Raw genomic sequence first — 25,026 nt, forward strand, 5'->3', positions numbered from 1 at the left:
GGTTATCTTGGCTGTGACTGAAGCTGTGAAGAATGATGTGTTTGGAAGCCACTGACCTGCATCTTGATTATGTCTGGTTTGTAGGTGAAGCTGTGTGAGAGAACAGGTCAATAGAGCAACTGCCATAAAAGACAGGGTCAATGGACCAAATGATGACCGGATAAATTGTTCCCATTCCGCTATGTACATTAGTCCGGAGAAGATGGCTATTCGGAGTGCTGTTTGGTGTGCATTCATCAGTCATAGCTTCTATGCAACCTTGGAAAAGACCATTAATCATGTGTAGAGTGGAATTAATGGCATTAGCCAGGGGTCCATCAGAGGGTTAAAGACTTACATTAGCTTCATATCGACCAAGCAGAGTGAAGGCACGGGAGGCTGATGGCACACTGTGCACTCTGGGTGCAACATTTACATTTCTAAAATCAGATAAGAATGTGGAATAAAGTAGTTAACCCTTCAACCCTTTTTTGTGTTAGGACAATACTCAAATCTTAAATGACCATGCTGGGCTATTCAATGGGGTCTCTTGATAGACAGTCCTGCGTAGATGAATGATAGGCCATTAGTTGAAGCTGAACTGATACAAGACAGCTAGACAATAGCTGGCACTGCTGGGACAGCTTCATTGAAAAGCAGCACATCTGTATTCGGAGGCGAGAGTGGGGTTACGCATTTAGCTGACGCAGAGATGGGAGTAGTGAGAATAGCTTAAAATCTGTTCTACACGGTCTCCTCCAGCTGCAGAGTGCAGATACAGGCTGAACAAGACTTCAAACAGCGCAGCCAAGCCCAACCTGCACACCAAGAGCCAAGGAGCTTCCAGCCTCCCCACTCCGCCCTTATCTGGCAAGCACAGGAGGAAGTGGTAAACATTACAGTGGAATCGGCAGTAAATAAGCCTGATAAGAGCTGTCTTAATGAGTCCGCTGTCTTTAAAAAGCAGAATTGTGGAGAGTCATACACAGGTATTCATCATTGCAGCTCCCTGTGGATATTTGCAAGGTAAGTTAAACTGGAAAAAACATAAATTATTCTAAAACGTCTTTGTAATATTTTGGAGTCAGATTACAAACACTGATTCATATCTGAAACATTACTTAAAATGCTTTCAGCATGACATTTTTGGCTTCCTGAAACTCAACTTCTCTCAAAGTGGCAATAACAAACACACACAAAAAACACACCTAGGGCATTTCTACATAACAGCACTTGGAGCCTTGAGTCATGATAACCCTCTGTGTTCAAGGCCTCTAAAGCTCGAAGCTCTTGTATCTAGAGTCAGACTGAACCGCCCACATTCATGATCCACCCACACATGCCTAGTTTGCTCAATACACATGCCTAGTTTGCTCAATAGCTTGCTTTCCTGCTTTTGTCTCCCAAGGCCATCACACTGGCTTCGCCTATGCTGTCATCCAAGACCTCTGTATTACATGAAATGCCTGTTGGCCTTGCTGATTACATTATCTATGTTGTCAATTTCTGAGACAGATGAAAAAAAATCTGTCTTTTTGTTTGCAAGCCAGCACAGACTCAGATAGAAATAGAAATGGAAGATCATAACAACATGGAAGACAGGTGTTCACAGCTGCTTGTGAAAAAACAAGAAGCCAGACTGTCAAGATTGGACAAAATATCTGAGAAGTATTCCTTATGCATAACAAGAGTCATTTTGACGTCAAACAGAGAAGTAAGTCAGCTTCAAGCCAGAGCTTTGGAAATATTTTCATTTTCTCTGGTAAAACTGACTGAATCATTTGGCGAATGAGATATTTGTAAGCATCTTTGAAATCACAAGAATGAAATGGATGATGACATTCCACATCACATCTCACACTGACAATACCCAAACGATTCAGAGCCACTAGATGTCACTGTGGTGCCATTGCAGCCCACATCAGCTGAGTGACGGTCACTAACCTCTGTGGGTGAGCAGTCTTGAGAGACAGCCTCTGTAATGGGATGCTCACGCTGTTGTGTCTAAACTGCACAGCTGCAATGTGCTGGAAGTGTCTCTATAGCTATTACTATTCAGGACCTGTTTCGCTCTTCCCCTCCCTCTGTCTGCAATACTCTCAAACCACAACAGTGCCCGGCGGCAGGGGGCTCGGAAATTACTGTACATTGCAGCTCTGCTGGAGAAGGACTGCATACATTATGCTACATCTGAACCCAGGGTCCTGCCTGTGGGGAGGACCACAGCCTTCCCAATAAAAAATACATAAAGGATTTCACACATGCTTACCGTTGATATTGAAATAATTGCATTGCTGATTATGCTTGGTGGAACTTGCATGGCTTTAAGTACTGAGTGATTTTAGATCGGGTGGGCAGCAGACATGGGTTTTGCGATGAAATTCATGACAAGCCTGACACAAATTGAATTCTGACTGATTATTGTGCTCAAGGTCAATATTATTTCAGCAAGAGCCAAGAGATCAGGTCATAATTTAAGATTCTACACATATGTGTACAGTGCATGGGGAGAATTCATTAATGAAAAAAAGGGGGGAAAAAAGAAAATAAAGCAAGTCAGAGGAGGAAAAATGAGAGCAATGTCCTATGTTCTAGTCTCCTCTTTTTTAAATTTTAAATTTATAACTGCTGTGCACTTTCTAACTCATTTTAGATATACTAAAAGGCCAAATGGAAATAATAATGCACAGCAGATCTACAGTACCTGACTGCTGCTACCAAACCTGTGTTTGTTCTGACTAATGGAAAAAAAAAGTAATCAGATTCTTTTCAAGGCAGCCACTGCACAAAATCAATACTATATAAGGAGGCCTGATGAATTTAAAATTTGTACTCAGAGTAGGTATTGATCAGTTTCAATCAAAAGACTTTTAAATCCCCTGTAGATTCACATTTAAATCTAACAACGATGAAATACTGGGATGCAAGAGAATTCATCCTCATGTTTGTGATGATGATTATAACATCAACAACACAATTAATATATTTAATTTAGAATGACTTATTGTTGTTATTAATGAGCAGAGCTGCTGCGTCCTCCATACTCATCAGCTGAAATATACTTGAGAAAATGGCTAATACTTTAGAAACAGGACTCACACGGAGCAGAAGCAGGGTGTGGTAGTTTTGGGAGGGAGGCACCCTGAAAGTGAAGGACCCCTCCTCATAGTCGTTCTCATGGAGGAGAGGTGGCTCGGCCATGGGGGTCCACTTTCTCAGGGTCTCTGGGTTCAGAGATGCCAGCTGGGTAATATTCATAACAGTCCCAGACAATCTGGGAGTTGTAAAAACACTGCATTACTGTTGCCACTGCTGCTATCAGAGTAATCAAGAAACTGTAGGCTCAGATTAATTTACAGCAAAGAAGAAAAGAAGAAAAGATCTTAGTAAATATGAAATGTAATGCTTGTATTGCCCAAACTGCCTCACTTTAAATGACACACATGGCATGAGTTAGTCTGGGAGACAGAAACCACATCGTCTTGAGGTTAAAACCATCTCAGTCCTCTCTTCCTCATCAAAATGGGAGCTGTGTGCAGGAAGGCATTCTCCAGACTCCCACGTAATATCATTAGAAGTGGATATACACCGTCCAGACTAATCCAGCTGTTCCTCACAATTACATTTGAGCCACTTAGACATATCTGACCTAAGTTCATTGTCACAATGCTTTCCGGGCAAGACTTGATGATTGAGTTACAAGTGCACCTAATTATAATTTCACCCTGCCAGAAACAAGCATAGTAAAAATACTTAGAATGCCTTATTCATATCCAATTCAATTTTCACATGGTTGATTGATTTATATATCATAATGAAATAAACCATTAACTTTGTAGCTACAGCTTTAGGGATGGCAACGCCCTGTGTTTGAAATCATACTTCTTCGGGAATTATACTACCCTTTCTCAGGAAAACATCTTTTCTATTACTCATTAAATGCAGGAACACCTTACCAAATACTGAATGTTTCTTTTAGTAGTTTGTATTTTTGTACTTGCACAATTATGCACTTTCTTGGAAACAAAGTAATAACTGTGATAATTAAATTTCTCATGTTTTAGCCATGCACATGAAAAAAACTATTTACCTACTTAGTTGCTTAGTTACCTTTACAATTACTTGTCAACTTCCTATTCTGGGTTTTTACCTGGTAAATAACTAGTACTTAGAATCATGTAATATGACACAAAAATCTACCACAAATTCCAGCCCAGATAAAAACACAATTATGCTATGCTGAAATTGGTGTCTTTTAAAAAAGGAACCAGAGCAAAGTTTAAAAGTTCAGCTAGAGCAGGAGAGGCGAGTTCATGTGAATGAACACATTTTACATGGCAGTCATAAAAATCAGCTCAGCCGGAAGGATGAGGCTGAGTCTTGGAGACGGACTGACTCTGCTCTGCATCCGGTAATATGGATGTTGGCTCACAGATGGATCCTTCATTAACCTGGCATCTTGAGGCAATCTAATAAGCAGAGTTTTCTACAGAGCAGAACTCCGGTCTATCTCTCTGAAATGAGGATGGTGGACGGCCATGTGCACCAAGGCCACGTTGTCTGAATCTGAACATGCTTGATGGAGGAGAGAGACAGCAATCGAGGTAATGAGACAGGCGGGATAGGAAGCACTAAGCTATGCACGGTCACACCATCCTGTAGTTGTCCTCTTAGCATGTGTTTGTTCTGCTTGTCTGGACCACCTGCCCACTAATGGATAAACACATGCTGTGGGGATGACACTTTTTATTCTATCAAATAAAGACTAAATGGACAACTGAGCCTTTCACTTTAACAGGTCGAGCCATCTTGTTCATTCCAAAGTAAAGACTAGTAATCTGTGGTTCTGTAGCCTACAACCAATGTTTAGCACAGGCCTGTAGTGATAACAGCTGCAGAGATAGGGGCTGTGAGTGCTGCAGTGATGGTGCGCCTCTCCATCCAACAGCAGGCAACTGGTTGCAGCAAAGCCCCCTGACGCTGTCCGTGGTGCTGAGGAGAACAAAAGCATCAAAGCCTGAGCTCTCCTCCTCACTTCGCTCCTCTCATATGGGGAGGGGCCGAGCTGCGAAGGGGGAGGCACCATGTGTACTTGATTCAATTAGCCAGTCTGTGAGGCCTCCCCTGGGACTAAAGCTGCAAAGAAGGGGGCTGCAGGCCTGTCTAACAAAGACGTTCAACGCACCCGTGCCCCTACTGAATCCACCTCATTAGTCAGCCAAGCGAATGCTCATCCCAAACAGTGCCCACGCCACACCACAGTCTAAAAAGGAACAGCACTTCTTCTCAGTCTCTTAGAGATCACAGTCTGAGGCTAGGCAGCATAAAAAACCCACCTTTGTTTGGATTTCTTTTCCACCAGTAACTATGTGCACTGCAGGGATATACTAACTGTTATTTTCTGTGGGTATTTGTTTATGTGAATAGGTTTAGTGGCTATAACATTTTTTTGTAAAGGTCCACTATGCACTGTGGTTCAAACAGAAATTCTCTCAACACAGGAATTCAGTTCAGAAAAAAATAGCAGCTGGAACATTTTTGTTAGACCAAGCTGTGCCTGAGCATCAATATAAGTCCATATCTCTTAGCAAACATCTGTCGTATCCACTTTCTGACTCACACCGCTGAGAAGGCCTGTATTTCTCAAAGTTTCCTCTGTATCACAGAGAATAAACAGAGCATTTACTTCCTTTGAATGTCAGACAGATAAATATGGTCCAGCGACATTAGTATTCATGTCCCGTTCCTCTGTTCCTTTGAAAAACAGCAGATGTCTGTGTTTCTGCATTTGTGGCTTGTCAGAATTGCTTGGGAGCAATGGTGGAATTCTAGAGCAGGAAAAATGGAAACACTTGTTTGGTGTGTTTTACACGGTGCCAAGCCATATCTGTCAACACTGATCTGTTCAAAATATTTCACAGATCATTATGAGGAGATATGAAACATGACATTAATGAATTGCTGATCTAAATAGAACAGAAAAAAATAGTAATAATAATAATAAGTGCAGACCTTCTAGACAGCTTAGTGATACCAACATAAAGCCAGTCCAGTCTTCTAATGCTTTTATTGATGGTATAGGTGCAGTTAATGCTGGCCTGATATAAGGCTGACAGCATTTGGTTGGGCCATGGTGTGATGTATGGGGTTTAGTCCCTTGGGAGACTTCTGGTTTTCATGGCTAAATGAACCACAGTGCAATAGATCAGTCTCCTGTTATTGCCTTTTAATTAAATGCTTTGAATTTATATGAATACCTAGATATTGTGTACATTCACCTATACACACATATTCACTAATATCATTATGGACGAAAACAAAAACAGATTTGGGCATTCGTTCTGCATCGACAGAGTCATCCCAACTGCTCATGTGCACCAACATGCAGGGACAGGAGCATCCACAGACAGGAGCACAGACCTGCAGTCTGACAGGCACACCTGCTGTGCTCTGGGTCCCCTTGGCTCCTTTAGCAATCATTGCCATCATAGGAACCAGAGATAATTACATAGCTTCCACCCACCAGGCTGGCCTGCTTCACTAAAACCATATTGCTCCACTGCAGCAATAACACTTGTCTAAATGAATGCACAGCACTTTACTGCACGACTGACAGCGCCCATTTATTCTGCCGTCCAACTGGAAAGAAAAAACAAATTAATTTGGCACTTAAAGCCCCCCCGTGAATAATGTACCACCATTCCCTCAAACCTCAACCCCCATCCCCAAATCGGCACCAATTATTCAATCCTCTTTTTTATGATTCCCAGTTCTCGGCAACAACTGTTAGAGTCCTCCATCAAAGCCTTTTGCATTAATACACAGAGATAAATCACTGGTGTTTGATCTCAATCTGTTTGCATCAGGAATGCCATTTATCTTGTGTAATTATTAAAACACAACTCATTTAAAACACAAGTACATTCTCCCCACCAGAATACAAGATAAAAAAAAAATCATCTATCAAACTGAAAAAAGGAAATGAATACACAAATATAGAGCAAACTACACTGGTGCACTTGACACATACTAAATAATCTGCATACTAATCTGCACAAAAAAAAAAAAAAAATCCAGCTATAATGCTTTTTGTTTCCTTTGAAAGTCATTACAAAGTTCATAGTGCATTTGTTTGTTATCCCAGTCTCTTTGTTCATTCATAACATACAGCTTGTGGTCCACGCTTCAGAATAACAGCTCTCTGACAATTATCACTTGTGCACCAAGAACTCAGTCACACCTCCCCTCCCCGGGGGGAGGACAGACGTTGGGCTTTACACTCTCTTGTGCCCCATTATCTCTATGCAAATGAGACTAAAATCAGGGGGAAATCAGGGGGCACTCCTTCCTGTTAGTGCTAATTAGAGAGAAATGCTATATTGTATACATTATGTATGTATGAACACTCCCTGTATACAGCCATATAGTTTGACCTTGAGCACAAGGCCAAGTTTGGATTTTAATTGAGGAAGATCTCCATTCTCTTTCACCTGGTAACACAGAATAAAAGAACACTGCTAAATTGTGTACACAGCCTTGGTTATTTGTCAATATAATGTTAACTTCAGTGTCTGGGGAATACCTTTTGGAAAATCGTTATCCCAGAACATAAAATTTCTGAAGTGCATGACACAAGAGAGTCATCCTGGGTGCACAGAGATCTCTTAATATTATACAGCCACAGCTTGCCAGTGAATCAGGCCTCATAAAGGAACCACACAGCAGGAGAGAGGAAGCCAAACCAACTGAGACAAGTCATATCCACGATCGTAAATGGCATTCTCTTTCTTAGATCCTATAAAAGAGGCTGCATTAAGATAACAATGTTGTATAGGAATTATTAAAGAGTAATAAAGTTTGTTTAGTATCCTCTCCAGGCAGGTGGCACACTGACTGCACACATATTTTAGTGCCAAAGTGAGCAGTGAGGCCTGTCCCCTCAGCCAGCTGGGGGGCTGATATACTATTTCAAATATGGCTGAGGAGAAAATAGACCTATGGACACAGTAGCATCTGTAATCACTTAAGGAAGCTTACAGTATTCTGTTAAATGTAACAGAATGCAAGGTTTACAAGTATGCAGTTTGTCTAAGTTTAAAAGGTTTATAGGTTTGCAGTTTCTAAGGTTTCATATCAGTAATTCCTGATAAAACTTGATTCTGCTGGTAGACTCAAAACCAAGAGACATGAAACTAATTGATTGAGCAGACATGAAGTGGAGATTAAAAGCCACCTTAATTCAACTTATCCAACCGTAAGACAAAAATTAACAGCATACATTGCAGAATATCAAAAGGATGTAAATTGCACAATAATAGACATCAGCAAAAAACACCACTAATTTTCCACATGGACTAGAGTTCTGGTGTTTACTGACCTTGATATTTATCACTACATCAGTTCTATTTCTAGCAAAACAAAAAAACACTAACTTATATCAGTGTTTTGACTGGTTATTACAGTACTCTCACTTGTGATAACAAGGCAGTGCTATGCTGATAGTTGGAGAAGTGCGGTGCTCTGTCATCACAGGAGGATAATGTACAGCCTCCATCCATCTCAGTGAATACCTGAAAAGGAAAATAGTTCAGCAAGAAAAAACGGTAAATCAAGCTGAGCGTAACAACACATTGCACATCACCTAGTTAAAGAAGCTGTAAAAAGCAAATATTACCAAGCAAAGGCATTAATGCAATTAAGCTCCTTTATCTGCTCACTCACCCTTAGGGGGAGCTTCTCCACATTCGTTCCCCTCTGCCCTGTCTCTGACATCAGCTTCCTGTAACGCTCCTGGTGTAGGAGCAAGGCGGAGAAGCCCAAGGGGGCTGCGGATTTGCCACTTAACTGCATCTATCACCAGCACACAGACAATATAGAGGCAACACTCTGCTCGAAGGATTCAGGGCACATTAAAAAGTGTGTAAACATTCTTCATTTACAATAGTCTTTTTGACATTTTTTCTCTGCACGTTTGACTTTTTCCCCCTGTTACCAGTTGCTGTGGGGAAGTGGTAGCACCAGAGCAGCAGCTTCAGTAAACATGGCAGCACACACTTGTTCCAGGAACAGAAAAGTGTGGTTCCACACAGGCTGCTCCTCAGGGGAGCCAACCTAGGGGCCCTACAGTGAACACAGGGGAGGAGCAACACACACAACAAAGACTAATTTTAGCTTCAGGAGATGGGCTAGATTTAAACATTAAACTGTTTCACTGGTACAATATCATGAAGCAGTGCTAAGCATGGCTTATCCCTGGATTTATGAGAGATGGTCTGGGCGGGCATGAGAGGACATAATGATCAACAGTTGGCACGGAGAGGCTGATCCCAGCAGGCAGTGCTGTTGTGGCATAGCTGGGGAGAGTGTGTGCCCAGCACCTGGCTGGCATCCTGAGGGGAGCTGGCAGATGGTATTGACGCTAGGGTGTGCGCTCTCGTTCACTGAGCACAACTAAGCCTTATTCCATAGAAGTGAGAGATGAAGCATAATTATAAAAAAAAAAGAAAAAAAAAAAGGAGGGCATCTGTAGGTGTGGGGAAAAGGGGCAGTGCCAGCGAGAGGGGGGTCGGGCACAGGGATACAGCTTTTTAATGCACTTGGCTGGGAGGGGTGAGAGAGGTCAGAATATGCCTGGGCAGACAGATGTTTCAGTTCATTTGGCTTTATGGGGCTGTTCTACATGCTTTACCATGCAACTAAATTATTTATGCCTGCAATGTCTGTATCCTTTTGCAACCTGTCTCTAACCTCTCTGCAGTATTTCCTCGCTTCATACTACAGCCCTGTGTAAGTGCAGCTCGTACTGAACATACATTACAGAGTGCTTCAGTGCATCTAAATGTTCTGCCAGGCTGCACATTGTTTAGAGAGAAGCAAGGGCTGCCAGGAGTGTCATTTACACACCCCCAGATGAGCGCTTCTCTGTGGGGACTGCTGGGCTTAAAATGTCATTGGCTGAGGCTTCACTGAGAACATGCAAAGGTCAATGGTGACACCGGCTCCAGAGCTCCTTATTGATTCCCAATCCACTGCCATTATGCCTGGCAATTACAAACCTAACTGAAATACTAATCATGGAAATACATTCAGAGTCTAAAGATTTGTCTTGAATTGTAAAGTAGTCCCAACACCTACTTTGAGTTAAGGTCAGGGATTCCTCTGTGAGTTGGCTAACACTTCAGCCTCCCCCCATTGGTGCTGCTGCAAAATGCAGCGTGCTTTGGAAAACAAATAATATTTATTCAAATACACTACAACTTTATTTATCCCACACACAGCAATTAAAAGGACACAAACTAAGGTACAAACCCTGATCAAAAAAGAACATGCATATCACATAAGACGAGTGTGGGCAGCAATCAAATTCATGTAGCTGAAATTATAACAGTCTATAAAAGCTCACTCTTGGAAACCTCACAATGATTATCTAAAATATTTATTGCTTCTGGAACAAAGGTATTTTTGTTCACTTTTTTCTCGCTCTGAGGTAACAGAAAGTGTCTAAATGATGGGAGAAGGTTAACCACACAATATCTCTGACAGAGAACAGAAGCTGATCACAAGCTAAAAACAACAGAAGTGAAATTAATTCTAGTTTAAGTATAAAAATCAAATATTAACTCATGACTGCAAGATAATTAAATGCATTTTGGCATCATTAATAACAATAATAAAAAAAATAGTCCTTAACAGTTTGCAACTGACTATCAATAGAGAGAAAGAGTGATCATAGACAAAGTCTGTGATCTTTGACTTGTAATTACATCATTTTTATGCAGGCATGCTATTTGGATGCAGAGACATTTTGGTTGCAAGGCTGCATGGGAATGGCTGTATGGGGAGAGTGAGTGTGTAAAGTGGTGGCCTGTTGCCTGCCTGAGCACAGATGGTGGGAGAGCAGGATGTACCGACCTGTACTTTTGCCCACATGCGCGTGCACTCATAAACACACACACACACACACACACACAGAATAATCACACATGCACGCATGCATATGTATAGCATATACTGCTCTCATACAGCCACACCCACACATAGGTGCTTATCAGCAAAACTAAAACCACTTTCTGTGGCACAGGAACCCGACTTGTTTGGTCTCTTGTGAATGTGTCATACCTGTTGTATAGTTCAGTGGTCAAAACCCTAACAATCCTCCTAATTCTGTAATCAAAACAGTTTCTCTCCTCTTTGAATTGTAACGCAAGACGTCCGGACATGTTGATCAAAGGCTGACTCTGGTCCACAGAGACACATCCGAGGCCGGGCAGGATAATTAGTGCACTGGAACAATCAATAGGCCTCATGTGGGGGTTGAATGTGGAGGAAAAAGCAATCTAAGGAATAGTTGGCAGAGTATTGCGAGGGCAAGCAAGATTCAAACAGGCGGAGTACATTACAAAGCGGGCGAGATTTACGTCAGCGGGAGGGATTCTGCTCACCATATGTAATGATTACATGCTGCGAACAGGATGTCTAGCTTTTTGGATCCATATCAATACCATGAATATTCATTATTAATTTTCTGAACAGAGAAGTACACAAGCCATGTCGAAAGATATTGAGATGTATCAGGGAGCAGTGGATATACAGCCAGGACAGAAAGACATAAGATAAATGGAGGAGCATAAAGACAGGAAGACGGATGGATAGGTGGATAAATGAAGGCGAGGGCTCAGCAGATCGATCAGTGGAGGCAGAGTAGAGGTCCCTTGGGGGGGTGGGGCCCTTTTAGCACTGCATGAGGAGAGAAGGATGACACGTTTCCCTTTTGAGGTGCTGAGTCTGGGAGAGGGCTGTGCCATTGCGGCCAGGATGGAAAGATGCATGAAAGAAGAATGTGTGGCCGCGGCGCGCTGTGGCGTGACAGACGGTGATCGGGAGCGACAACAGAGCTATCTGAGAGAGGAGAGGAATACATGCCGCTTTGCCAGACTCCAGCTCCCTGCCATGATTCTGGGATGAAGCCATGCCCTGCCCAACCCCAGCTCAGCTACAGATCGCAGACATCAACACAAACACAAGGCTTTTGATTCATTCTGGAGTTTTGGAGACATTATCCTGCCGCCTTTCTGGAAGTATTACAGGGGGAAACCCAAATTAAAATGTGCCAAAAGGAGAGTGATAAGCATACCTGAGGTCGGCCCTGTGCAGTGAGGTGTGGAGGGTGGAGGGCAAACTAAGGAGAGTATGGAAGATATATTGTGGTCACAGCCATTTCTGCTGATTGAGGGAACAGCATAAAAAAAGAATGATACCCATGCTGTAGCAATAACACACAGGAAATAAATACAATCCATATCTCATAAACAACAATTCAATTATCATTTTTTGTTATGAATTGAGAAATTCTCCGGTGGAAAAAATATTTTTAAGACAGTGAGTTACCTTTCCGAGAAAATAAGTGCAGTTGTGACTATCCTGCATATGCCAGTTACACTGATTGATGGGAACACAACTATCGCGGAAATAGAGATTTGCTCCCCCGATTTCTAGAATAATGAGAATCTGAAATGCTAACTCTGGCTCACAAAAGCCATAAATGAAAACATGATGTGGGTGTCGACGAGCATGCTTCCCTCAGATTAAGGTCCTGACACTGAGCTGGGAATTCCATTTGGGTGAACAAAATAAATAAAACATGCAGTTGCACCATTTGCACCTTGGCAACAGCCTCACTATTATTAGACTCCTGGTAAGTGTAGGAGAAGGAGAGACAGGTGGACCCAGCCTGTGTCCAGACAGGCAAGAGTCATGCACAACCCAGTCTGCACATTATAATCTCACCCCAGAGACTCTCTTTGGGCTGACAAGAGCACTTTATCCATGTCTATACTGACAGGACTGTGGATCACAACACAATACATGCATTATAGTGTTTACACCGGTAAACAAACAAAATGTGGAATAAACAGAACTGTGCAATTATTAACCTATAATGAAAATAAACATCTATTATAGAGTATGTTATACTATTCAATTAGGGATGATTATTGCTCAGGAGACCTCTTTCCTTTTACAAACAGCTCAGTGGGGAGGTTGGCACGATCACTAAAGAGATGATGACAAATTAAACCCGAAAGCATTTAAGTCTTTGTTCAGAGGTCCTACAAGGGCCAAAACGGAAATGGCAGTTACTTTCATCACCACATCCCTATTTGCCTTACATGTTCAAGCCTGTTGTTGTTTTTAGCCTGTGATGCACAGCGCAGTTATCCATTGTTTCTCTTAATTGATGCCAGGGACCTGAGATGCATTAGTGCGCAACAGGATGTGCCCGTGCTGGTACACACTTGCCCTCTCACAGAAGAAAAGAGGAAGGAAATATTTTTTTCCTGACTGACCTGCATGAGTGGTAGTTAGAGACAACAGGGGCTACTAGTGAGCCGAGATCCTACAGGGTGCCCAAAGGGTTTTTCCATAGCCCCCAGGAGCAACTAAAAGAAGAATGACTTATTGAACAGGACTGGAAAAGAGGGAGGGGGAAAGAACGCACGCACGTAAGAGAGAGATCCACCAAAAGGTCCAATCTGTGAGCACTGCACATCGGCAAATGAAATTATGCTGTACCACATGCAGGCTTTTAAACTCATACACTATCCAATACCTCCTGGTAGGCAGGAGATCAATGGGAAGATTCAGCTGATATTAAATTCTTACATTGCTTGATTGAGTTAGCATCTTTTTCATCCAGCTAGCACAGCGCTCTGCAAAGGGGAAGCAGAGATTGGATATCTTATCTGATATTTCTAAGATCTAATTAAAGCAAAATTATTTTTCTTCATCATAACTGCTTGTGATCATGTCATCTTGGGCAATCATCGCCTTGGAGGGACTTAATTGTGCAAGTTTTACAAAAACAGATTAAGAGGAAGGCTATAATAACACATATGCAATAAACTAGGCATGACTGGTTACCTCGAAGTGAAGTGAAGGAGAAGTGAGAAAATGCTGATCCTCCTGATCACAGTCACATAGAGAGTCAGAGACACACCCCAGATGGAGCAGGGCATTGAGCCTGCAGAAAAGAGGGAGGGAAGAAGTCACAACGTGGCTCTTGGACAAACACATTCAATATCCCTGCCACTGTGGGGCAGTAGTCCATCAAGCTAGTTTCCATCACTGTACAATGCAGTGTCCTCAACAGCATTCTCTGCGTAATTCAGCTGGTAAGAAATAGTCTTTGTTGATGGTTAGTGCTAGCATATATCTTTTGGGAGTTAGTGACAAGAACCACAATGATTACGGCTCACAGCTCTCAGGAGGGTCTTCCATTACTAACATGGCACAGATCAATGTTTATGACCGTCATAAAAAAAAATTCAGCAAACTATCAAACCCCTTATGCCCGATTCATCCATAAAATCTGCTCTTTACACACCGTATTCACTCAAATGCAAGTAGATGTAACCCTAATCCAGCTCACTAGTCCTTGAACTTCCTGCTTTAGGTGAACCTGAATTTCAGTCACAGGAAGCAGACATGACAGAACAATGAAACGCTGGTATTATCGCCTACAGTGATGCTGACCTTGAGTGGGCGACATTAATTAAAAAATTCTCAATTGATGCTTGAGGAGATGAACAGAATAAAGGACAAAATATGACGAACAGCAGACTGATTAGACACTTGCAAAAGGCAAAGTTACACTGAAGAAATGATGCCCGTATTATTGCAAACTACTGATTTTACCTGGAAAATCTCTGTTGCTTGTAGCCACGCTCGTCATAAGTAATAATAAGTCTAATCGTTGAGAGAAATAGCTCTGTGTGTGTGCAATTAGAATTAAGAATTATTAAGCACAAAATGTGATAAAATACAAATACAGCAGATGGATATTTGAAGAGAAGGAAACAGTGAATGTAATGGGATACGCATAGTTACACGGGAAAGGGTAAAGAAAGCATGGATTATTCATGTCTATTCCCACAGTGCAAACAGCTCCTTTTTGATGGATTGTGCCCGGGGCGGTCTTCCCTGCTCAATACCAACAGTCCCAGGCAGCCCAGCCTCATGCTGCTCCACATAGCCGAGATGATGAGCTCCCCCGGAATCACAGACAGGGCCGGCGGCTCTCATCTTCTTTCTCCAGTCAGACATAATGATTGTGTGTGGTCTGAGGTGAACCTAAATTTAAACTGGGGTATCAAGAGGAGGGTAGCAGACTAGAGAAGTAGCAGGAGACAAGGTGCTGATGGCATTGTGATTTATTTTACTTTAACTGAAGGACAGGCGCTAACACCAATAAAGCGTGAGAAGCTGCTATGCCAATCAGCTGACAGAGGAGGGGAATGGAAAGGTGTTGAAAGGCTCACATAAACACGAGTGCCTTCAGTGAACTGACATGCACAACATGTTATTCTGCACCAGTTTGTTATTCAGAACGAGGCTGCGGTCTGCACGTGTCTTTGTGTGGATGGGTGAGCTCACCTGCATGAGACACAGGTGGGCGGTAGCGAGCCAGAAGTTTTTTACTCCAACTGTGGGCAACATTGAGGACGACCGCTGCAAACAAAGAATGGGGCTTCTTTTTATAACAGGTACACACCATGAACAGGAAAAGGACCCATCATGTTACATTTTAGACATAATTTGTCTTTTACAACCTAAATATACAGAGGGGAAACATTCTAACAAAAGTATAACAGTCATAGATGAATGCCATCAGTTTTAATTTCAGAGCAGCCTCCTAAAAGAAGTGCATTTAGATACAGAGCAGCTCTGAGACGACAATTAGAGCCCACTGCAGTACACAACACATATCTAAGTGAATACATGCATAGATAACTGGGTCTAAAGGAAGTGCTTCTAACTACTGTTTTCAGCAATGTGCTCCGTCTGCAGTGTCAAAATAGCTTTGCCTCTATATAAGCCCTGAACTGAGGATGAACCTTGGCTTTTTTTCCCTGCTCTATTCAAAGCAGTCCTCTCTGTAGATAGCTGGAGTATTTGCCAAATTTCTGTTGGCAGAGGATTTAGGAGACGTTAAATATAAAGCAATCCAACACGTTGCAAGTCACATCTCAGTAACAAATGTAGCCTGAAGCTATCAACACCCCAGACAGCAAGTGATAGTATAGTCTGTCTGGCCCACTGATGAGAAACTGAGTAATCCTGCGATTTTACACTTTCAGCACATTCAGTGTAATCTCCTAGCATTAAACAGGTGAAGACGGACGGCCAGTGAACCCCAGCAATGGTCAACTAACCATTTAAAATACCTTGGCAACAGTTACAATCCTTTATGCTGAGGACCTCACCGTCAACCCGTGACTTCACTGCCATCCAATGAGCTTGCTTCGCCGCAAAGGGGAGGAGGCAGCCATAGGCAAATAAAGCAGGGACTCGAACAAAGGGAGGAGGCTTCAGAAACATTGCTCTGCCTCTGTCTGGACCATCAGTATTCCCTCCACATTTACTGCAATCACTCCCTACACTTTGAGAGTGCTATTTAGCCTTGTGTGTAATTATTCTGTCACTTAACAGGCAGAAACCATGCTCCATGAATAAGCAGGCCCACGCTCAACAATTATCATCAACACTGAAGTCTTTCACTGGGCTGATGAGCAGATCAAGGCAAAGCAATTTCACAGAGATATATATATTTTTGCCACCGATCTTTCCCCATGAACCACAGGGGGAAATATCCTGTGTTGTATTAGCATTCAGACAGCAGCCATTCAAGTGAAATAATCTCTCAGAAGCATAAACCCAATACCCCCGCACACATATGCGCACATCCAGATCAATGTTGTTGCTTAGTGGCTGAAGGACTTCAGAGACACACGCAGAGCAATGCTGCACATTTCTTTCTCCTCTGTTGATGTTGGAGTTCTGCCAAAGCTTCAAGGTCAACTGAATTTGTGCATGCAACAGTAAGTGGTAAAATTTTATGAAGCACCAGGATTTCCTAAAAAGATCCTGAAACAAAATTACATCATCAAACCCTGATGTAACTATTTTTCACCTAGACTAATTTACAATGGGTACAAATTAGGGACACTGTCTAGAAACACACAAACAATACAATTCAAGCACTAGAGGGCAAGACAGGAGTATGCACGAACATCAAATTAGCTCATTATTGTAAAGGCCAAGGTGTTCAAAGAGCTAAATGATTTTACAATCATCACCCAATGATCTGAAGCAGCCATACTCTCTTCTGACATGGCTGCAGTTATTTTTCCTTTCGTCCAGCATGTTTTCCTGAGGATAATAATGGCTTTCGGTCAGCACACTACAAGCTGCTGATCCTAGAAAAAGTTAAAGCCATCCTCAACCATAAATGACAAGAGGTCACTACTCCCCTTCTTCCAGTGTTAACCTAAGTTTAAAATAACAATTCATCTTTAAGAGGTAGATACAGTAGGATTGTCGAAAACTTCTTACACATATGCTATACACAATTTCAAATCACAAGGTATTTGCCAAAAATCAGCCCATCAGTTTAATTATGAGTCATCCCATGCTGGCGTAACTTAACCCAGAGGGGCCATTTTTCGTTGTTCTCTTGGCTGTGCTCTTTGTTCTTTGTAATGTACAATCTGAGCCCGAGCCCACACAATATTACCCAATAACTTTATCCTATTTGGTGGTGTTGCTCTTTGGCAGCTCGCTCTCCCCGTGGGCCTGTAGCTCCTGCAGCTCAGTGAAGAGTGTCTCCTCCCAGGAGGGCAGAGTGTGGGCTGCTGGGTGCACCAGGTCGCTCCTGAGTCCTCCGCCCACAGGACTCACCCACTCCACTCATCCTGCAAATGCATAAATGCAAAAAAGAGATTCCATTGGCAAGGTTTTGTTTTACTGTAACTATACAAATCGGTAGGCCATACTTCTTCCTGAGGCTAAAAGTTACAGAATTGAAATTTGTACACATCTGCATGAAAATGAGCATTAATACTGAATGATTCTGTACTTCAACAGAACTAAATCTACCCTTGCCCTCAAATAAATACATAAACAAATAAAAAAAAAAGTTTCTGTCAGAATATTTGTCATCGTTTTCCTTTTTTTCCCTGTGAAACCATATTTACCATTTGTATGGCGAGACAAACTCAGTTTGTTTCTTGGAGGCTGGTGGTTTCTTGTGAATGGATAAATTATTTAATAAACAATATAATTTACTGATACAAACATGCTTCATTTTTAAAATAATACAATATATGTTACAATACATTCCAACAATTCTCTAGTGGCTTCAAGCAACACCCCTCATTTTAAACTTCACAAACACAGACTGAGCCATTAGAAGGCAGGGATGAATATCTGCCATTATGTAGACATTAGTGACCCATTCAAAGCATCACTATGAAAATGTATTGCTTCTGTTTACAGTATATGCACTTACGCCACACTTATAATGCATGTCTAACATACATAGTAGTGATACATGTAGAGTGCACACAGTATGAAAACATGAGAATGTGAATCAGCATGAAAATATCAGCGTTTGACCAGCTTTCTGCCATGACCAGAGGAGGCAGTGATGGAGCCACTCTAATGCTCACCCCTATAAATAACAATGCTGTCTTTCCCAACATGTTATGAAACACACTTACACAGAAATCAGGAATCCAGCTCAAAATGCCTGGCTAATCACATGAACAGCTCTCCATCCTCCCAAACCTTTGAACAACCTAATCAAATATGCACCCTCGCCTGCTCTCCCCCTTCAGACGCCTAATCCCTCTTAGTGGGGACGTATGAAACGTGCCACCTGCTTCCAGTCGAGGAGCTAGAGGCCTGACAGCCCTTGTGACACCGAGCGGCCCTTAATCTCATGAACAAATGCATAGCTTTATTTAGATGCCACTACTGGATCTGCTGCCTTAACGGCACACTTCAGCCTCATCAGACCTCAATCTGAACACGTAGAAACACATTTCCACCATCTCTTGTATATGTGATGGGCATCTGAATTGGCCTACAGGCTGGGATTAAGGAACTCTGACCTAAAATAGCCAGGAGAAATTAATAAACATAATTCCTCTAAGCCTTCCTCTGAGTGAGGTTGAAAGTTGTGCTGGGAAGAAATACATAATCTTCACTTTCTCCTAGTGCAGCATTGTTCTACCCTTACATTTCTTCTGACCGAAACAGTTTAACTTGGCACTAATCTCAGTAAATACATTAGCGTGAATGCAGAGAGACCTTGATTCAGCCCCAAATCAGGGACACAGTCCAATCGGAAGCTGCACTGGTCAGCAGTGAAGCAAACGTGACTGTTCATTACTTCTGTTTCGACTAAACGTCCCCTGACATGCAACATCTCCAGAGAGATGTGATGAGGTTGACAATTTGAACAGTAAAGAAAGAAATAATTTCACCTAAACTGGCAAGATACAACAGGTAGGGACATGTTGCAAATAATCCAGCAACAGCAGGAAATTGGTGGTACAAATGCAACAGTGTAGTTCCACTGTATATGACACACAAGAGGTTAACAGTTTCTAAAATAGTGGCAGCCCATAATGAAGGTAAGGACTGGACTGAGTTCATGAATGCATGTGTGCTTTAGTGACTACTCTCACTTATCTTTACTGAATTATTAGGATCAAATTTTGAATGGAGCATCATACTGGCCTGAATTGTGTTTGATGTGTATAATATTCTCAACACTATCAGCAGTAAACAATTGAAAGCCAATCGTATTTATTGTGTTTGAAAGACTGCAGAGTAGGTTCAAAGTTGAAATGTCAGTGTACTTAGGAAAGTAGAGCAGGAAATGTTCAGATAGGTCTTTTTAAGGTCTCTTTAATTCTCCTTTGCAGTAGCCCATCCAGGATAACATGGGTTGTTTAAACAAGGATGGAGATGTCAGCCTGCATTAGCGTCCAGACAGAATCTGCACCCAGAGGATTCAGCAGTGCCGGGAAATCAGTCATTAAATTTGCAGGCATTCTGCAGAGCTCCCACCGTGCGCTCATGGGATGAGGGACAGTGTTTCCTGACCAGGATGCTTTTACCACAATCAGGTTCATATTTCTGATTTACCTCATAGATAAATAGCTGCCTGTAATATGGGATGCAGAGACCTAGTTATGAAATTAGTTGAAGAGTAGCTGAAATAAGACACAAAATTACACTTTATTTCTCAATTCTGGAAGAGACAGAGGGCCATCTTTGAACAGGAGGGTCTTGAAAGTGCCCATGCAATATTTACAGCATACTAATAAGGTACCAGCTGCTGAAAAACACAGCGTTAAAAATACATTTGCTCACAGTTTCTGTCTAGCCTGTAATTCTTACATAACTGACAAAAAAGCATTGTCACACCATTATGAGCTTTGAGGACCTGTTTACATTGAGGTGTTTATGTACTAGTGCCAGTATAAGGTAATCATTTTAGACACCAAGATGATCTTTTGGCTTTCTTTAACAAAGAACAGGGTCTCATGTGAAAGTCATTGTAATAATTAGTCTGAACTTTAATATGTAGTATTCTTTAATCTATAAGAATACTATATTCTTTATTATTCTTTATGTATATCAAATAGCATTCTTTAATTAGATTATTTTTCGGAGTGTGTATGCCATATACACAACAAAACAAAAATAACAACAGCACCTAAAAATTACTGTCAGAAAGAAATGGCAGTTTTCAAAGTGATGAATCTATTAATTTAAAATCTGTCAATGTTTTTGTTGTGGCAGCTGTCATCTTTGAAGCACGCTCAAAATGTCTGACCTACCAATTATCCTTTTGATTGCTGTTGTGATTTTTGTGACTCTGCTGGTAAATTTACCGAGCTGAAACAGCTGAACATCGACTTCAGTCTGAGGCACGGCCCTTTGTTCATCTACTGTAAATAAAGGTTGTTTTTTTTTTTTTGTTGTTCTCATTTCAAGTGCCCTCCCCCCCGTCTACCTTTTGTTTCTGAAAGCCCTGGTTTGTTGTTAGAAGCCTTCAATTGGAGCCTGGCTGGCCTGCCCCCCTCTCCCGCCTCAAAGCCAGTTGCAGATGAAAAATTTATGACTGTATGCCTTGAAAACCCCTCACATTCCATTTGAAGTGCTGCTGTTCCTCTGATGCTGCCCCCGCTGATGGCGACTGTGTCTGCCGTCTTCATTCGCCCAGCGCTTTTCTTCACAGTGGGAGTGCAATTCAGGGAGAGCGAGTGGGACGGTGTCCATGGCTTTATAGTCCTAGAATGGTATTCACTAATCAAGGACAGGTTTTTTCTGGGCTGTGTGCAATAATCAGAAATTGATTAGACACTTTTGTCAGCCATTGACTGCAAAAGCCCCCGCCCACCACACACACACACACACACACACACACATTTCTTGTTTCTCTCAATCTAATCCACAGTGTCTGCGTTTTTCAGTTCTTTGTTTAATTTCCCCACAGCATCCTACGAAAAATTTATTATTTGAAATTTATTATTGATTTCACTGTTTGGGCCAAAAAAAAAAAAAAGACAAAACACAAAAAAAATGTTTGCACAATGTCCTTCTTTGGCAAATCCTATGATGCCCCACATGGTGCTGCAAATGGGGAAAGGGATGGTCGGTTGTAGGCTCCCCTTTTGTTTCAGTGGGAGAGCTAAATCATCAGAAGATTATTTCCCTCTGCCTGTGGTCATTTGGCGTTAAAAGGCTGGATATTTAGGACCTTGCCTGGTAAAGGCTCACATTTTAATTGAATTACATCCATTTTCCCCCCTCAATCCTGGTAATACATCATATCAAAAATAAATCATTGCAAAAGTGCTTTTCCAATATGTGGCAACAATATATATTTATATTGTTGCCACATTGCCAGCACAACCCGACTATAAATAGCAGTCGGCATTACTGTATGGTAAAGAGACAGTATCAGTTCAAATTCAAATAATTTAACTATGATTAAAATCAAACTGAAATATCATGAATGTAATTTTCTTCTCAGTGCCGATGTGATATGACAGCTAAGATTGTAAAAACAGCTTTTTCACAATGTCATATACTCCAAAAAGTTAACAGACCTGTTGTGGAAAATGGAAGTGAACCCCCTGTTCAGTGTGAGGGCGTCTCAGAACGCCTGCATCCTGTGGCATATTGGTCTAAACTTTGTATGCGAGGTCAGCAAGAGCTGTGAGTGTTTTTACGAGTGGCACTTTTGGTTGCAATCAAATAGGAAAATCCACTGAAAAAAAAAAAAAAAAAAAACATCTCCACAACCAAGAATCTCTTGATTAGGTGATTCATGAACAAACTGCAGCAAATTATACTGACTGTGACAACTACTATTAATAGTAATACCAGTAATAATAATGTTAATTTGCTAAAAAGCACTTCACAAAGACAAAGCAATCAACAGTAACAGGAGACCAACGTGAAGTTTTCAGTGCCATTGACACAGATGTTTTTACATTACCCATGTTACAATCATTAGCACCACAATGAATTAACACTTATTTTCATGTGAAAATGTAAATGCCTACACGCACACACATTCCTCTGAGGATGCTTGTGGATGCCTCTGATTCACTAACAATGGAACAACTTTATGTGAATCATTCTTTTGAGAGTTGTACCTTGTTAGCTGTGTTGTTTATCCGTCAAACTTTAATAAATTTGTTACTCACACTTCTGCAAATGACTGTGCAGCATGTCTGTCGTTCAGGGGGGGGCGGTTGTTGCAACACGCAGGGTGACTATGCGAAACCTCTGTTCCAGGGCTGGACACAGGGAAGTCATCCACTAACGCCTTAGATCTTCACTGACCTGGAAAAAAAAAAACGTTTTCACACATGCACTTGAAGGTTTTCTGTAATGTGCAAATGGAGGAAATGACAAAAACAGCATGCTGTGCCAAGGTTTCTTTACTGCTAAGGAGTGAATGACTAACACTGGGTAACACCAAAGAAACTGTTTACTGCTTTAACATTCATCATTTATACACTGTAATGCAAATTCAAAATATGACAAGTCTTTTCAAAGTTGTCAAATATATGGACTACACACCAGGATAAGAGGAAGATGCTGTGGACAGATGTTTGATGTACTTTTTAATTTGAGCATCATATCATCTAACATGTATGACCAGAGAATATTAATAATTTAGATTAGACTTTCACCCTCAAGATTGTGGAAGAATTTGTCGTTGTAAAGATCTTGGCAAAGCTACTGCATCGAGTCACATTGGTTCCTAAGCAACAGGTAATCTTACAACACACACTGTTGTACAGGCATTAGCTTTTCATCATGGGGTTTGAAGACATTCTCTACACGCCAGCTGAAAGTCACATCAGATGGCAACCTTGAGCCTCTCCGTATTGTTCAAAGCTCGGCGGCGATGTCACACTTGTCACCGGAATAATTATTTCAGGACAAAGAAGCAGCATCCATCTTCAACACAAGGTCTCCTCTGCTGCCGCATGAATCAACATTCCCCCACACATCCTGTGGTTTCCAGGCACAGAGTCTGGTTTCCTAGCACAAAACGGTTATCATGATGAAAACCAACTCTTTTCACGCCGCTCCCTACAAGCTCACATCAGCTTTTAGGATGAGGGTCTGTCATGGCACTGACAAAATATTCAGTGCTTCTTAGTGTTTCTAATAAAACATTTATGATCAGGTTCTAACGATATAGCAAGAGTTTCTGATGATTTCTCCCTGCTTACACATGCACACCATCTTGATTTTCGTCTAAATGAGATGGAATTATTAATGACAGCGGATGACATTCTAATTTGCTATAATAATGCTTTCAAGGCAGTAAAGCCTTGACAGTTGAATGGAGACAAATTGATGCGACTCAGTCCATGCACTCATTAGTTTACAGCATGCGTTCATTAATTAACAACCAGCACCCAGCTATTAGTGTTTGTAAATCATGGGCAAATGTCTCCCACACTAACAAGAGCCATAATTGTGGACAACAATATTACCTCTACAGTTAGGCCATTGGCTTGCTTTCCAATATTCTGCCTGGCAGACCTAAGAGCTGATAATCTCAAAAATGTATTTCCTTTGGCAAAATCACTAACCTTGACGGAGTGGAGATGTTAAAGGCAAAAAGAGAATCAATATTTTTCAGCCAGAGATAAAAAAAAAAGACTTAGTCCTGTTAACACTGTTTTATTAACAGGTGTTAAGGATGAAATTTATCTCAAAATATCTCACCCAACAGAGGAAATTAAAGTAACATTCAAAACATATAACAGCATTTTATATCAAACATTTTGTTCACATGCTGTATATTTTCAACAGCCTTTAGGTCAAGTAAAACTTCCAGATTCAGAGATACAAGCTATTTTCCGCTCATAAGCACCGTGCATTGCTCTCTTTAGATGGCAGACGGTGAAATGCTATCTTCACCAGTCTGTCTCTCTGACTCTGAACATGATAAGCCCGGGCATGTTTTCTTTTTTGGTTGGGGGATTGAGAAAAAAAAACTCTACGCTGCTGAAGATGGACAAAACCCACCACTAGCTCAGTCTCACAGGACTCCAGACTAGTCAATAATTCAGTGCTGGCCAAGAAATTTTATAAAGGAGATGGAATTCAGACAGTATAAAAAATAAAAAATAAAAAAAAAGGGAGGAAGGGTGAATAGTAGGGATATGGGGGGGGGTTGAAGGGCTTACTTCAGTTTGCTTGCCTGTGACCCAGAGCAATAACATGTCAGCAGAGGCTTTCGTGGATTCTACCTGTCAATCAACTAGACATTCAATATACGGCAATGGTCAATATGAGAAGGAGGGGGAAAAAAAAACAGTAAAATGTTTACCTTCCATTTTCTGTGACCAGAGAATTATATGATGCATAAAATAACGAGAGGGAATATATTGAAAAACAGTAAACGCAGACAACAACAGAGCATGAAAGCACTGGTCAGCGTCTGCAGTGCAGATGCAAATCACTGCAGACAATATTAGCCGTACAAGTGGTTAGCAGCTTAATAACAGTATGAGTGATGATGTGCGATATTAAACACAGCCAGCAGCATGTGCGGAGCTGACAACAACCCCTGACAAATGATCCAGATAGGGACTGGCAAAAACAAATGCAGTGCAAAGTGCAGAAAAAAATGGTTTTGGGCCCATGATGGATGGTCAGTGC

At 41.5% G+C, this 25,026-nt stretch overlaps 1 protein-coding gene across 1 annotated transcript in view; it reads right to left on the bottom strand.

The window, feature by feature from the left end:
• The window catches only part of ccdc33 (coiled-coil domain containing 33), a 45,293-nt gene that overhangs the window by 10,986 nt on the left and 9,281 nt on the right, over positions 1 to 25,026 (bottom strand). Inside the window, exons 3-9 of the mRNA XM_030053541.1 lie at positions 22,545 to 22,683; positions 17,549 to 17,726; positions 15,409 to 15,483; positions 13,897 to 13,996; positions 13,639 to 13,685; positions 8,701 to 9,099; positions 8,451 to 8,549 (exon numbers count right to left, since the gene is read on the bottom strand). Coding sequence (XP_029909401.1) covers positions 8,451 to 8,549; positions 8,701 to 8,829 — 228 coding nt within the window. The 5' untranslated portion in view covers positions 8,830 to 9,099; positions 13,639 to 13,685; positions 13,897 to 13,996; ... (1 more) ...; positions 17,549 to 17,726; positions 22,545 to 22,683. The remainder of the gene's footprint in view (positions 1 to 8,450; positions 8,550 to 8,700; positions 9,100 to 13,638; positions 13,686 to 13,896; positions 13,997 to 15,408; positions 15,484 to 17,548; positions 17,727 to 22,544; positions 22,684 to 25,026) is intronic.

The sequence above is a fragment of the Myripristis murdjan genome, chromosome 6 (genome assembly GCF_902150065.1).
Source record: "Myripristis murdjan chromosome 6, fMyrMur1.1, whole genome shotgun sequence".
NCBI classification, from domain to species: domain Eukaryota; kingdom Metazoa; phylum Chordata; class Actinopteri; order Holocentriformes; family Holocentridae; genus Myripristis; species Myripristis murdjan.